Raw genomic sequence first — 15,605 nt, forward strand, 5'->3', positions numbered from 1 at the left:
GCTGCCAAACACTCAAGTTTCATCTGTCAAATTACAAATAAAGTCCATTTGTAGGGAGGGGGCTGCTTGCCTTTGCCGGCATTTTCTAACTATACCAGTATTTTTTAATCTTCTGGTGCCTTTGATGCAGCTTGAGATAATGTGACTCTTTGCTATTCATAACAATGTGTTAGCACCTTTTTAATCAGACTTCAGTTTCCCGCTCAAGTACCTCTCTTAACAGGCATGCAAACTATATAGCTATAGCCCTGGGGGAGGATTTTGAAAAAGCTATTATAGAGCTTTGACTTGGCGTAAGTCCCTTCAGCATGAGTTGTTTTAATGCTGCAAATGCTTTAATATTTCAGAAATTTGGATAATATTTATAAAGAAAGGAACATAGTTTTAATTCAGACAGCTATGGGAAGGATGGCAACAGACAGATTGCGTAAGGAAAGCGAGCAGACTTTCACTATCTTTTTCTGCATTGTCCGGTCAGTCCTCAAGTACCCCGAAGTGATTTCTGGATAAAGCGTAAAGCCCAGGAAAGTCAAACGGAAGCAGGTCACATCAGCCTGTCTACTTGCGAGCTACGTAAAACCTCTTGCCTTTTAAAATCTCTTTCCCTGTTCATGTCACAAACTGAAGTCCCTGCTGTGAACGTTCTCACGCCCTCCACAAATGTGCTTTGCAGCTAAGTTTGTAACAGAAGAAAATACACTTAAGGTCTTGATTGTAGACACTGCAGGTAATTAAACTCCACTGGCCTTGAACTGAAGGATGGGATGGTTAATCGGGAGGTACTTCCTTACTCTGGTCTGCTGTACACCATTTTAAGTTTTTCGTTTTAGGAAAAAAAAAAAACAGTTTCCATAACACTTGGTGAACTCACCAGACAAAAATACCCTTTAATTTTGCAATAATGCTGAAAAAGGGGTGGAGGGGGAGATCTAACTTGTATGGCACTGGGCATTTCAGGTTCATCACCTCTCTGCCAAATACAGAGAAACATTTTAAAGATACCTGTAGCAGGCAGCTACCATCACGTTCAGTATTTACCTTCATACAGTAGTGCAAAGGATTTTAACAAATATAGCTCAAATACATTATTCCACAAGATTTGAGAAAAGGGGGAGAGATAATATTAACACTTAGCTCCTTTCAGTTGTTTTCTATAAAGCCTCCTGGACCGAAAGAAGGGACAGTCTTTTTACTAAAGTTTGGAATTTAAAAAAATCACTTGATGAAATTTGCCGATAACTATATCACATCCCCAAAAAAAGTTTTACATGCAGGTCATTTATTTCTTTTCCATAGAAAATTAAATGCTGTGTTAAAACCCACAAAATCTCGTCTGCCACGGCCAAGGGTAGCTACATGAAGCAAACTTAAGTTAATAAAAAAAATCTTTTTTAAGTATCAAAGAAATGTCAAAATACTTCACCTATTATATATATGTATTTAAATTCCAGGCCTTCCGGGAGAAAAAATGATAGTTTAGAAGAGATATTCTGGAAAAAAGTCAAAATCTCTCCAAGATGCAATGAGGGAAGAGGGGAAGTGGCATTAAAATCCAGAGCAGCTCTGTTTATCGTAAAAGGTATGCCCACTCGTCCATGGGGGGGGGGGGGATTTGCATCCTTTCCATCCAAGTCACATGAGAGAGGTGCAAACAAACATGGGATACAACGGCAGGGCCTGTTAAAATTTCTGAATAAGAGAATTACATAGGATGCCTCTCAACAAACCTTGCAGCGGGCCCTGAGATAATTTAAATCTCCATCTCTGATTGCTCTGCCTCCCCAATACATGCACAAACGTATCACAATTGCAATTTGTACAGGCAGCTCCCTGATTGGCGAACAGCCATCCGAATCCTGCCACTTACCCCGTGATGTCGCAGCCGGCCTGCAGAATGTTTGCGCAAGTACAATGATACAAGATACTTGGTGTCTTCAAAAAGTAGCAAAAAACAGCGCTTGCGCATGTGGAATATCACTCTGTCACCTGAAAATTTCGCCCCCCCCCCCGCAGCTCAAGTTGTGGATGTCTGCTGCAAGGCTTCGATTGAAAAGGGGAGGGGCAGCCTAACCCCTGACAAATCACAAGGACGCAGCTTCCCGGCTGCTTCCCTCTTGCTGGACTTTAGATGAAGGAAAAAAAGGCATTGTTACAAAATGGCTCAAAACCGGTCTTTTAATTATAATGCAGGGAGTTGGTCAGCAGGCGGTTTGATTTCTAGCTAGCGAAGGTCTTCCCCATTTCTTCCTTCCCTTTATATTTCCTCTTGCCGTGCGTGAACGGTATATATCGGTATTTTATCATATGCTGCAACAGAAGAAGAAACAGAAACGTTTAGGGTTCACCCACAATGTACGTGCGTGTCCCGGGCCCTCCACCCCACCAAACACATTCATTTATTAACCAAATTCCCAGAGCTTTCTGAGTTCTTTTTGGGGAATGAAGGGGTGTGTTTTCAGCCTCTATGATTGGCAGCCATTCTGCCATGACATTCTCATCATCCCGCGGAAGAGAATATGGCCCAGTAGGAGGTGACATACTTGGAATGGCTGGTACTGTGCAGATCTTGCTTACCTTGATTTGCCTCTTCATGGTAATGCAGAACAGCATGATGAAGTACATCACGAGAATTGGCCAAAAAACTGGAACGTTGAAAGCCTCAAAGAATGTACATGTCATTGCGACAAGGATGCCTTTAGTAGCGGAATGCCTGCAAAGGGAAGGTGCCAGGTTAAATGATGTGTGCTGTTTTATTTTAATAGTGCTGCCAGTGTGATTTAGTTGTTTAGAGCAGTGGGCTATAATTGTGGAAAACTAGGTTCAATTCCTTTCTCCTCCACGTGAAGCCTGCTGGGTGGCCTTGGGTCAGTCCGTTTTCTCCTCTCAGCACCCATGGAGGCAGGCAACACAAAACTGCCTTTGAATGTCTCGTTTTGAAATGGCAACAGGGTTTCAGCTGTGCCACACACAGAGAGAGCTTTAAATATGAGTAATCCTGCCTAGATATTTTTCTTCATCAACCAAGACTTCTTTCGTTGAAGGAGAACCACAGAATTTGCTGTAGCCCACGGCAAGTCTCTGAAAAGGGCTGGCTACAAGAAGATCCAAACAAAAAACTCACCAGAATTTGAACTCTGGCAGCCTTCGAATGAAGGGCCGGAACTCCTCGTTTTGCTTCGTGGGTAAGGAAGGACCATCGTCTAAGAAGAACAGGAAATGCACAGTTTTAAAAGAAACCCTTCAGGGATCGTTTAGCTACCCCTGTGACTTTCAGAGTGGCGATAAAACTGATAGTGGTCACTGAATGGCCCCTATATTGGACACAAGGAAACCCAAAATCAATATAAGCTGATTAAAAGCGTGGTTGCTATGTGGAAGGCCATCTAGAACACACGTCTTCAAAAAGTCTGCAGTATAAATGCAATGCAGGGTATATAAGTACACCACTAATAAATAATCAAGAAGCTGTTGGTGCTCCGCTATTAAATTCAAGTAAAAGCCCAAACTTAACACTCTTGGTACCAACTGATTTCAATGCAGTTGGAACATGAGTAACCGTGCTCAGGGTCAGGGGCAGCCCCAGGATCTAGTGAACTGCAAGCACGTGATGTCGCAGTCACATAACAGGAAGTGGGACAGCAGTGAGGTCATAACGGAGTCCAGGGCAGCGGAAGAAGGAAGCCGAAGGCGGGAAGTAAAAGTCGGGCACCCACTGTCAAGGGCCAGAATCACAGAGGAAATGTGCTCCATCTGTGATTGACTTTACCTGGCTGTCCTGCTGTTGTGTGCATGCGTGCAAGGAGGAGAACTTGCACCCTACACTTGCATACTAGCAGTAACTAGTCCCCTTCTCAAAAAAACCCAAGAACAAACGGAGATTGTATTGGGATTCACAGTGCAGAGGGCAGGGTGCCAGAACCCAAAGGCTGAAAACTAACGGCCTCCTCAGTCACTTCGATGATACCTTTTCCACTTCTGTGTCTGAGAAGCTGATTTGATGCTGCCAATAATGAGCAATGCAGCAGAAGCAACCTTTCCATCCTGCCCAGGCCAATCTACAGCTGCCCATCACTGAGGCCATTATGGGGAGGAAAAGCAGAAGGCAGGGGGGCACCCTTTCTTCCATCAGATCTCACCAAGAACCCCAACCCCCAAACTGAATTCCACAGCCAGCATCTGGACTGGCTCTTCAATGTCGTTAGCCTCTCGGAGAGACCTCTGTTGGCTGAAAAGGGAGAGCCCGATTACAAGAAATTTTTAAAAAAAATTCCAGCAAAGCTGCTCTTGCTCTCCGTACCTGAGTCCTCCATTAGAGAGGGATCTACCTTTGGCGACAAAAAAGCTATGAAAAGGTTTAGGTGGTAGATTCCCAAGGCGTATGTCACGATGTACCAACCCTGGGAAGGAGAGAGAGAGGAGGGGAACAAAATTACAGAATGTCCAAAAGGCACATAGCATGAACCCCAGAAACACAAAATGTACACATCCGTTTGAGGGCACAAATCTGGCTGGAGAAGGGGTTATCTGAAACAGGAGGAATGTTCCGAGCCATTGAGGAATGCAAGGGAAGCCCAGAATACCAAAGGTAAACTGGGGACAAGGAACACCAAATGCTAAGAGAGTGTGTATGTTTTTAAGCTATACATTATAGCAAGGAACAAAAAGTCTCTGAACAACCAGCCATCCAGAAAGAGACAGAACTGAAAAGCCTTAGTCAGGCTGCCTCGAAAAATTATTCCAGGATAAAGAAGTTCTATAGTGATAAGCAACAACAACAACAACAGGACCTTTAGTAGGCATAAACACCAGAAAACCATAACAGGAGACACAAACAATCAAGTCAAAATAGGCTAAGCATCTCTTACAATCAGGACCTTCAATAAAAACTGGGCTCTCTTCCCTAGCACCATAGGATCGTTACTATTCAATAGTTTTACAATACTCACTTTAAGAGAGCAGTTACGTATAGACCAGTGATTCCCAACCAGGGTTCCGTGGTACCCTGGGGTACCATGAGCACGTCCCAGGGGTACCCTGACAATGCTACCGCCTCCTCTCCCCCCCCCCCGCCGGAATCAAATGGATTTTGAAGGGGGGGGGCGTTTGGAGTACGGGAGATTATCAGGCTCATGTGTATTCCTGGATCTAAGGTTGCCAACCTCCAGGTGGGGCCTAGACATCATTTAGAATTACAACTGATTTCCTTTAAACAACTTTGAAAAACAGCATTGTTTTATTTACCTAAATTCGGTGTGGATGGGGAGGGGGGGATAGATTTAAAGGGAGCTCTCCCTTTAAATCCCCCCAAATCCATGCCTAATTTAGGCAAACAAACAACGCGGCTGCCAGTGCTGCTTTCCCTCCCCTCCCCCTGCTTGCCACTCCCCCCACCTACAGGCCAAAAAAAGGGGAAAAAAACCTTTAAAAATGCAAAAAAAAATCAAATGAATCTCAAGGGTACCCTGAGATACGAAGAGTGAGGTCAAGGGTACCGCGACGTCGAAAAGGTTGGGAAACACTGGTATAGACTCTAATAATAAAGGCTCCCTAAAAGTCTTGTCTTTTGGGCAGCAGAACAATGTATGTCACTCTATTAGTGACAAGCCAACAGCTGGATTCCTCTTTTTGTGTATTTCCTGCTAGATCCTAGAGGGGAAAGGGGGCAGGGTAAAGAAATGAACTCAGGGGTTCAACAGGGGTTTTGAGAAAGGTGGTGTTTCTGAAGCATGCGGGGCTTTCAAAGTCCCAGATCCTTTTTAAAAAATTTAGATACACGGCCCTTGTACAACTTCATCAAAGCCTTATTATTTCCACTTTCCAGAGGGACGGGAAGGGGGCCTTCTTTTGCTAGGGCTTATTTTAAAATGTTTATGCCCCAACCTTCCCTGTGGCTCAAGGCAGTTTGCAATCGTAATTAAACATCACGATTAAACATAATTTTAAAACCAATCAACTAGAACTCCAAACGCCCCTTCCATTAGAACTAGGCCCTAATCCCATAACTGTCAAGAGGCTTTGTAGAGAAACATGAAGGTATTATTCCCAAATTTGTTAAAGAGACCTTTAACTACCACTTACTCCTAAGAAATGACTCACTGAAGTGCTTTTCAAGATGACTCTTTCTGCCTGACACAAACTAAAAGCAGGTTTCAAATCGGGCTTGTTACACTCAATTCTTTATCACGGCAAGCCATTGTTTAAAAAATTAGCAGTCTCTTGATTCAATTCATCCTTTCATTTTTCGTTAACGGTTCCAATTAATTCTGTGACCTTTTTATCTATGCAGACAATTATCCCCAACGCAGCCCACACAGGATTTTGTATTTTTAAGGCGAGTAAGCCAATGAAAACAAGTTACCATCAAGAAAAAAAATTCTTGAAAAAGGTGAACCATTATCACTGCAGGCATCAACACAGTGACTCCACAACCCTCCGCAGGTTTAGAGATCAACGTGAAGGTCTCTTACCTGTAGTAGATAAACTCTAATCATGTAGATAAAACTTAAACCCAACGTTGTAACCCATCGTACTGCAGTGTACGGAGTAGATTTGTCTAACCAGGACTGGTATATCTGGAAAAAACGTACGTGATAGATATTCATCACACAGCTGGTGGAAAGGAAATTTCAACGGTTGCATGACCTTGAAAGGTACTGGTGCTGCATCGGCAGCTTGCTAAAAACAAATGCAATTTTGCACAAGCTTGGCTCAGGCACAAACTGTGCTTTATTACTACACTGACAAATCCCACCGGAAATCTCAGACTCATGCATTCCGTCAGCCCCAACGAAGTCGATGTTCAGATATTTCTAGATTTGTAGCATGTCACAGTTTGGCAGTTCACCCCAAAACGGCAAATTATAAACAGCAATTCCAAACCAGGATTAAATCACTATTTGGAAGAGTGATTTTTAGGGGAAGTGCAACGTCTCTTATTGCAGGCCACATGCAAGGGGAGGAAGGAGTACGGGAGATTATCAGGCTCATGTGTATTCCTGGATCTAAGGTTGCCAACCTCCAGGTGGGGCCTAGACATCATTTAGAATTACAACTGAGCTCCAGATTATTGAGGTTCGTTCCCCTGGAGAAAATGGCTACTGCGGAGGTCAAACTCTATGGTATTATGCCCTTCTGATTCTGCAATGGAAAGCCCTTTCATTTGAATGATGACAGCCAATAGGATCTACCTTACAATGGCCCCACCCCCTTTCTGAACAGTTCAGCAGGCGCCAAAGGTCGTACAGGCAAGCACCGTGGCTCCCATGGGCACCATGCTGGGGAACGCTGGCTTCAAAAAAGACCTTCCAAAAAGATTTTAACTGATAGGCAGGTTCCAGCAGGGCCAAGTTTTCCCCAATGTCAGACCAACGTCATTGCACGTTAAAGCCAACTCTTTGTTTTGCGCCCAGAAAGAAGCTGGAACCAAGTGCATATGATTTCATACTGAGGAAGTAAACTCCTATAGTTAGTCCCAGTCAACAATTCTCCCAATGATTTCTGGACCAATTTTACACATCACATACACATCCGGTGTCAGACTAACCTGTCCAAGTCTTGTGAAAAATCTAAAGACCACTGAAGGTTTGCCATGAATGGACTCGCCGGTGCTGTCCCCTTCCGACATGGTTGCTGTAGAAGGAGAAAAGGAGAAGAGAAACAAAACAAGGCTTTCAGAAAGCCACGCTCACACTGATCTTCGCAGGCAAGGCAAAAGCGCTGCCAAATGAAGCAAGCCGTCTGGAACCGCTTTATCTTTACGGCATCAGGACCTAGGGAAGGACTACACGGCAGAACACTGGCAGACCCCGCCACTGTGATCTTTAAAAAGAAAGAGTAGATGCATCAAGAAGATGTGCATGTTCTAAGCATGTGGAAGCTTCTTCCACCCAGATCTATGAGGGGATTCTGCGGGAAATGAAGACAAAAGGGTGACTCCATCAAGGTCAGAAGCAAATAACGGATACACTAATGAGGTCTTTTAGCCCACTGTCCTCCAAAGGCTTAGAAGGGCACACAGAGCTCTCCCCTTCTCATTTTATTCTCGCAGCACTTCTGCAGTGAAGGCTTGGTTGAGCATGGGCGACGAGTCCAAGGAGAGGAAGGGAAAGGAGTTTGTCAGTTGCCTTGAGTCTCCTTACAGGACAGAAAGGCAAGGAATAAATCCAAACTCTTCTCTTCCTTTCTACCCCCTTCATATCTCCTCCCCACCAAAAAATGAAAAACACCCTCACTAGTTTGATGAAGAAGACGAAGAAGAAGAAGAAGAAGGAGGAGGAGGAGGAGGAGGAGGAGGAGTAGTTTGGATTTATATCCCCCCTTTATCTCCTGCAGGAGACTCAAAGGGGCTTACAATCTCCTTGCCCTTCCCCCCTCACAACAAACACCCTGTGAGGTAGGTGGGGCTGAGAGAGCTCAGAAGAGCTGTGACTAGCCCAAGGTCACCCAGCTGGCGTGTGTGGGAGTGTACAGGCTAATCTGAATTCCCCAGATAAGCCTCCACAACTCAGGTGGCAGAGCTGGGAATCAAACCTGGTTCCTCCAGATTAGATACACAAGCTCTTAACCTCCTACGCCACAGCTGCTCTGAGTGTAAAGCTAACCACTTCTTCCCAAGCGGTTTGCTTTTTAAAAATAACTGCTGCTGCCCAAGTTACTTTTTTCCAGTTTGGGACGAGACAGGGGGGCTGACCAGCTAAGGAAAGGGTAAGCTGTGACATGCCTCCAGCCTCTTACCAAGGGGGCGGGGTATGCAACTGACATTCAAATAGAAGAAGAAGAGTTTGGATTTATATCCTGCCTTCCTCTCCTGTAAGGAGAAGACTCAAAGGGGCTTACAAACTCCTTTCCCTTCCTTTCCCCACAACAGACACCTGGTGAGGCTGAGAGAATTCTGAGAGAGCTGTGACTGGTCAAAGGTCACCAACAGGCTTCATTTGGAGAAGTGAAGGGAAACAAACCCAGTTCTCCAGATTAGAGTCCACCTGCTCTTAACCACTACACCATGCGGGCTGTACATACCAAATGTGTGCTCAACCCATAGAGATGTAGGCTGTGAATCTTTGGCTGGAACGGGTGAGAAAAGCTGCACCTATGAAATTTCTTTACATTGGGCTATGTACGATGTGTGACACAGGAGCAGAACCAGAGCCAATAAAAGAGAGTCACTTCGGAAAGGAAAGAAAGTTGAAGCACCACAACACAGACCAGGCCAGCATAAGCCTCTTGAACAGTTTGGAAGACCGCACAAAAACCATCCACTATGAAGTTACCTATTCACACAACTTCCTTTCCGCCTCTGGCTCTGATACGGAACACATACAGCGGCTGTGCCATCTATGCTGCCAGCGTTTGCTTTTCATCGGGACGGGGAGAGGCCTTAGCCCCTCTCCAGAGGTAGAACTCAGAACTCCCAACCTAGCCCTTCAAATGCAGCAGTTTTATGAAACAGTGCACGAAAGCGCCAAAGACTGCAGGTTATTTCGCTTTCAAAGAAGAGAGGGGGGCTTTTCACTTCCTCCTCGACTGGGCAGCAGCTGCCCTGCCACATCACCAAGAACAATACCTGACCTGGCTTCCTTGTTCGTCATCCCCGGGGTGGAGCTTTGCAAGAGAAAGTAATACTATCCCCTACAGAAAAGAAGCCGTGCAGAGGAACGAGGGAAAGACAGACGTAAGGACTGCCGAAGTGGAAAGAACTGCCAGAAAGCCAAGGGAGACGAGACAGATCAGAAAGCTTCTCTTAAGAAAAAAGAGAGTCTTATGATGAGCGAGGAAATCTTTTTTTAAATCTATGAATGGAGAGATTCACAAATGCTTCTCTTGCAGCTTCTGAGATGCTCGAGTGCTATGTCCAAAAATCCACGCTCTCTCTTGTAAAACGCCAGTAAGTTCAAGGAACTAGCTGTATGGTACGATTCTTGTTCAATTGCTCCATTGGACAGCAAGATCAATTTGCGTCCCAGGAGTAAGCCAGTGAGAGGAAGTCATTAATTCACAGTCTCCGGGGGCCAAAGATGTGCAGCAATAGGAAAAGTGCTCCACAGAGGCGCAAGACACGCCCTCTGGCACCACAGCGCAAAGTCCATCTGAGCCTGCATTTTGTTCCCAAGAACAGCCACTTGAGGTAGCTCTGGGGCAATCCAAAGCAGAGTATGCTGATCCTGTGAGACAGACTGTCTCTGCACAGGAGGTTCTGTCCATTTATCACAGCCTAGCAGCCACTGACGGATCCATTCTTGACAGTCCCACGCTGTCACTCGCTTAGACTTCAGCAGCCTAACATTTGGGCAAGCAGGCCAGCCTCGAGTGTGCTAAAAATTGGTTCCAACTGATCACGACAAGATAAATATGCTGAAGCTTACGTACTCTCTTTCTCAAGGAGATATCATAGCTCAGCAAACCAGCAGACACTTCGTATGCAATCAGCAACAAATTCGGTCCCCGGTGATTTAAAGGATCTTTGGGAACGGGGCAGGAAGGTTTTGAAAAGCATCTGCTGCCAAGCAGGGTGGGAGATACTGGCCTGGCCAGACCAATAGTCCAGCACAGTATAAGACAGTTTTGTATCTACAGAAGGAAAACTCACCAGGCCTTATATGAAGCATTGATTTTTGGCTCCCCTAAGAAATCTAGAATCCCAAACGAAACAGAAAACAAATCTGGCTTACAGGAGTGGGTTTTTCCTCGGGTTGCACAGCAGGTTGCTGCGCGCATAATAAAGTGCCGCCAAGCTGCATTATGGTGACCCACAGAGTCTTTAAGGCAAGAGGCGTTCAGAGGTCACCTGCCATTGTCTGCCTCTGTGTTGCAACCCTGGACTTCCTTGGCAGTGTCCTATCCAAATACCAATCTGGGCCAACCCTGCTTAGCTTCCAAGATCTGACAAGACCAGGCTAGCCTGGGCCATCCAGGTCAGGGGAATGGCAGGTAGGGAATACTATGAACTTACTCGGAAGGGCAGTCTCTTCCTATAAACATTTCTTCTCTGTTCTGAACCCTGTCAAGTGTTGAAAACCTTAAAAATCTAAAGCACAGGAAAGGCAACAGGGATGAAAACATCAGAGGAAGTGCTGCTTTCTAAGGAGAGAGTCTAAAACCACACACAAGCATCTTGAACGTGCCTCTGCTTCAGTCCTATAACATCAACTGTGCCATGAAGTTTGAAAATGGGACATCCAGGCTATTTCAAGATCCACGAGTGGATTTCCTCCTAAAACATGGGCATCTAGCAGCCTCGTCAAGCAAACCCAACACATTTTTTTCAGCGTGGGTGGGTGCGTGGGTGGGCGCTCCTACTTTCTGGTGTGCCCAGCTTCTGAAGGCAAGATAGGATCTGAACAGACACTAATATAATTGTGAACATCTTTCCTTAATCACCGGTTGCCAGGAAAACCAGCATGGACAGCTCCACTTACAGGGCAATTCTTGCTCCATTCTTAGCTCCCTTGGTTCTTGCTCACCTGAGTGAAGGCATATCTATGACGTACAGGTGACTTATTTGGTCCTGCTCTCTTCCCTTCCGCACAGTCCCTTATGACTGAAGCAAGCCTGCTTTGTTTCTGGACAGGCACCTTGTGGTAAAGCAGCCACGCAAGCACCTTTCCACGGGCACCAGCCCAGATTCTGTACACCTACGTCAAACTACACAGCACGCTAACATGGAATTTCTTTATGGTTGCCTTCAGAGACATTTTGAGCCCAGGCAGTGATTGAGGAGGAGGAGGAGGAGACATAAATTTATATCCCTCCTTTGTCTCCTGTAAGGAGACTCAAAGGGGCTTACAAACTCCTTTCCCTTCCCCCCTCACAACACCCTGTGAGGTAGGTGGGGCTGAGAGAGCTCTGAAGAACTGTGACTAGCCCAAGGTCACCCAGCTGGTATGTGTTGGAGTGTACAAACTAATCTGGTTCACCAGATAAGCTCCCACAGCTCAAGTGGCAGTTGTCCAGATTCGAGTGCACCTGCTCTTAACCACTACACCACACTGAGCCCAGGCAATGATGGAGTTTGTTGCTCTGATTGTGTATTCCTGCATGGCAGCAGGCTGGACTTGATGGCCCTTGTGGTCTCTTGATTCTATGATGATAAGTTCCAACATATAGGTGATGCAAATGGGTATCTGACGGAGGCAGAAACAACACCAAGCAGCAATCCAGATTCCGCATGCCTACATTACACCACGCAGCACATTAACAAGGAATTTCCTTAGGATTCCCTGCAAAGATATTTTGAGTCCAGGCAACTGCTGAAGTCCCAACATATAGATCATGCAGATGGGTTTTTGAGGGAGGCAGAAACAGTATTCATAGGGTCACATGGCAGGTGGGCAGGGGCTGCCATAATGGCAGCATCTCCCCACACATCTCCCCACTCATGGACTAGGTAGGGAGAGGAAGGGGGGAATGGTTAACCGGAAGCGCGGGAGCACAAGCACTGATGTCTTTGGGCAGACAAGCAGCAGTGGGTTTGCAGTTTCTGATTTAAAAAAGAGATTATTTCAAATAGCACTTGAATCCTTTGGTCTGCACAAATAGGATGGTTCCTTTTCAGAGCAAAATGTCAGGAACGCTTTGTGAGCCAGTGCGGTTAGAATATCAATCCCATGTCATGAAGCCTTTAAGCCTCCATCTCTCTGCATAACATGCCTCACAAAGCTGTTGTGAGAATATGATGAGGGGAGGTGAACCCTGTACGCTAACCTAAAAGGAAAGGGGCCAAAGAGAAATAAAAATGCAACAGAAAGATAAGGAAGGGCCAGAAAGCAATATCAGGTGTGAACTAAGAACCTGCTCACAGAAGCAAACTCTATGAAAGCATGTTGTCCACGCCCTTTATGATGATACCATCAACTAACCTGGCCAAGGACGAAGGAGCAGCTCACAAATGCCAAAGTGAAATGTCAATAGCCCTAATTTCAACTGTCTGAGAGATTAAGCTCTCTGAGATCTTCTTCCTCAAGCCAAGGTGACCTGCTTCCAAGTTACCAGATGTTCAGAAACAGGGACACCTCCACTTAAAGGGGTAACAATGCTCCCCCCAAAGGCCGCAAATCTTTCTAACCAGAAAGAACATTCAGCACAGATATCAGTTCAAAGAACATGCTACTTACACTCCACACACCCAGGATTAAGTAGCACTGTGGCACTCCTCCACTTGAGCAGTAAGGAATATTCTTCCACCCACTTCCCTGGAAAAAGTAATCACTGCCACCACCACACACATGCACATGTCCCAGATCCTTCAAGGGCAGGCACCCGTGTTGTTCATCTGCACCCCAGAACTCTTCCTCCTACTGCATTTTAGGATTAAAGTCTGCCCCCGACAACTGTTGAGATGACATAAGAACCCACCCACAAAACCTACACGCTGCAAACACCGCAAAAATCAAAGCCTTAAACTCATCCTTCAAGAACGGCAGGCAACCCCTGATAATATAAGTGGTGGTGGGGAACTGAACTCCAGCTGTGATATCAAGCAAATTTTATACCACAAGCTCAGTCTTCATTGGTGCCGACAGCCAGTGTGGGGTAGGGGTGAAAGAGGTGGGCTAGGATCTGGGAACTCGGGTTTGAATCCCCTAGGTGCCATGAAAACCTGTGGAATGAGCTTGCACTGGTCAGACACTCTCAGCGTAACTAGCCTCAAGTTGTGAGGATAAAACAGAGAAGAGATGGAGGGGAGAGAAAGACCCTTGCAAGGCTGGGGATGGGGAGGAGGACAGTCAGTTTGGCATTGCAAAGGGAGAAGCAACTGATACCCCCAACCCGCCCACGCTGACATTTAAGAGCGAATCAGGGAAACATAAAATGACCCTCCCCAGGTTGGCTTCTGAAGGGGCAAGTGGCTCTTGCCCAGACTAGCCCTAGGGATGTGGAAAAATAAATAAGTGACCCCCTCCCCCAGCTTTGCAACTAAGGGGCAGAGAAACGGGCTACCGTCCCCTGTGACTGATGCTAAGGGAGAGCAGAAGAAAATAATGCTCAGACTAGCATTAGGGGTGTGTGGAAAAAGAAATAAGTGAGCCCCCCCCCCCCCAGCTTTGCAATTGAGGGGCAGAGAAACAAGGCATCATCCCTTGTGACTGATGCTATGGGGGAGCAAAAGAGAATCACACCTCCCCCATAGCAAATCCCCCCTAGAAAGAGAGGGACTTGAAAGGGGACACCAAGAGAATCACCCCTTCCAGCAGAATAAGAACTAGGGGGGAAGCAGGAGAGAAATAAATCACAGGCTAGCATTTTAGGGGTGGGGTTTTTTGACCAGGCAGTTGGGCCCAAAGGAATAAACTATGACCACCCACCCAAATTGGCTTTTGTAAAGAGGGGTTTGCACAGACTGGCTTCCCCCTACTAACATGTCCTCAGCTTTCTGCAAGGGCACCCCAAAACGTCATAGCGAGGGAGACTGAAATGCAACCCCGCTCCACGGAGGGCGCCCCTCTTCCCATCCCCCAGCCTCTTTTCCCGCTCGCACCCCCCCACCCTAGGCACCCATCTAGGCCTAAGGCCTAGTCCCCGCCCGACCCGACCCCAGAGGGGGGCCCAGTCTGGTTTCCGTGGCAACGGTGAGGCCTAGCAAGGCCTGCGGCGAGACTTACGACTAGGCCGCGCCGGGTCTTCCGCCTTTTCCTCCCTTCCGCGCCCCGCCTCGCCAGGCAGAGCGGCGGCCGACTCCTCCTTCGGCCCGAGATGGCGGCGGCGAGAGGTCGGCGGAGCAGCTTCCGCTACCGGGGCGCGGAGGAGGAGGAGGCGGCGAGGACGTTCGAGGAGGGGATGAGAAGGGGCGGGAGGCCGAGGAAACGCCGCCATCCCCCCCCCCTTTTCATGCCGGCCTTGGGCAGACTTCTCTCGAATGTGACATTTGATGTCATGGGGGGTCCAGACATCCCAGGAGACTGTTTTGTACCTGGGGAGGGAAAGACGAGCGTGCCTGATTCACACGTGCCAGGGTAGCACTGGCCTGCTCTGTTTCCGCCTTGCGATATCACCTTGCAGTCTTGCTATTAACTGGTTTTTAATGTTTATACTTTCGTATTGCTTTTATATTATTGTATTTTTTAAAAAAATATCTATCTATGTAAGCCGCCTCGAGTCCCTTGGGAGATTGGCGGGATAGAAATGTAAAATATAAGTAAATAAAACTCTTCTATGAAGCTTGAGAACAAAATATCCTGGCCTGTTTTCACACTTTTCCCTGCGAGTTTACTTAAAAAAAAAAAAAAAACTAGGGCATGCAGGTAGATTTTTCCCTCTCAGTTGTGCGACTTTTCTCGCTGCAAGGAGTTTTTAATTCAAAATCTGGAATGAACCCTTGGCATGTAAATGTAATTAATAATAATTCGTGCTGGGATCTGCATGAATATTTATTGATACATTACAACGCCTCAGGCCTCTGGGTGATGCTTGAATTGTAATAAAAGGCCAACTGGCAGCTGTGATGTCAAAATTTATACCACAAGCTCAGTCTTCATTGGTGCTGACAGCCACTGTGAGGTCCTGGTGAAAGAGCTGTACTAGGATCTGGGAAACTCAAGTTTGAATCCCCTACCTGCCGTGAAAACTTGTGGAACGAGCTTGCACCTGTCATACACTCTCTGCCTAACCGG

At 46.5% G+C, this 15,605-nt stretch overlaps 1 protein-coding gene across 1 annotated transcript; it reads right to left on the reverse strand.

The window, feature by feature from the left end:
- Window positions 1–2,157: 2,157 nt before the first annotated feature.
- Window positions 2,158–14,743, reverse strand: RER1 (retention in endoplasmic reticulum sorting receptor 1). Its single transcript, XM_048519075.1, has 7 exons — window positions 14,598–14,743; window positions 7,544–7,629; window positions 6,468–6,572; window positions 4,298–4,397; window positions 3,122–3,200; window positions 2,575–2,710; window positions 2,158–2,307 (listed from the first exon to the last, which is right to left on the reverse strand). Exons 2-7 carry the CDS (start codon window positions 7,622–7,624, stop codon window positions 2,218–2,220), a joined length of 591 nt encoding a protein of 196 aa, XP_048375032.1. The 5' UTR covers window positions 7,625–7,629; window positions 14,598–14,743; the 3' UTR covers window positions 2,158–2,217.
- Window positions 14,744–15,605: the final 862 nt, after the last annotated feature.

Source organism: Sphaerodactylus townsendi, linkage group LG16 (assembly GCF_021028975.2).
Source record: "Sphaerodactylus townsendi isolate TG3544 linkage group LG16, MPM_Stown_v2.3, whole genome shotgun sequence".
Classification (NCBI taxonomy): domain Eukaryota; kingdom Metazoa; phylum Chordata; class Lepidosauria; order Squamata; family Sphaerodactylidae; genus Sphaerodactylus; species Sphaerodactylus townsendi.

Bases quoted from the DNA above. Each gene is read 5' to 3' on its own strand.
- RER1 (XM_048519075.1), bottom strand. From the start codon at position 7,624: ATGTCGGAAGGGGACAGCACCGGCGAGTCCATTCATGGCAAACCTTCA. The intron at 3,201-4,297 runs GTACGGAGAGCA...TGTTCTTCTTAG, and splicing joins CTCTCTAATGGAGGACTCAG to ACGATGGTCCTTCCTTACCC. The intron at 2,711-3,121 runs GTGAGTTTTTTG...TTCCCTTTGCAG, and splicing joins CTGCCAGAGTTCAAATTCTG to GCATTCCGCTACTAAAGGCA.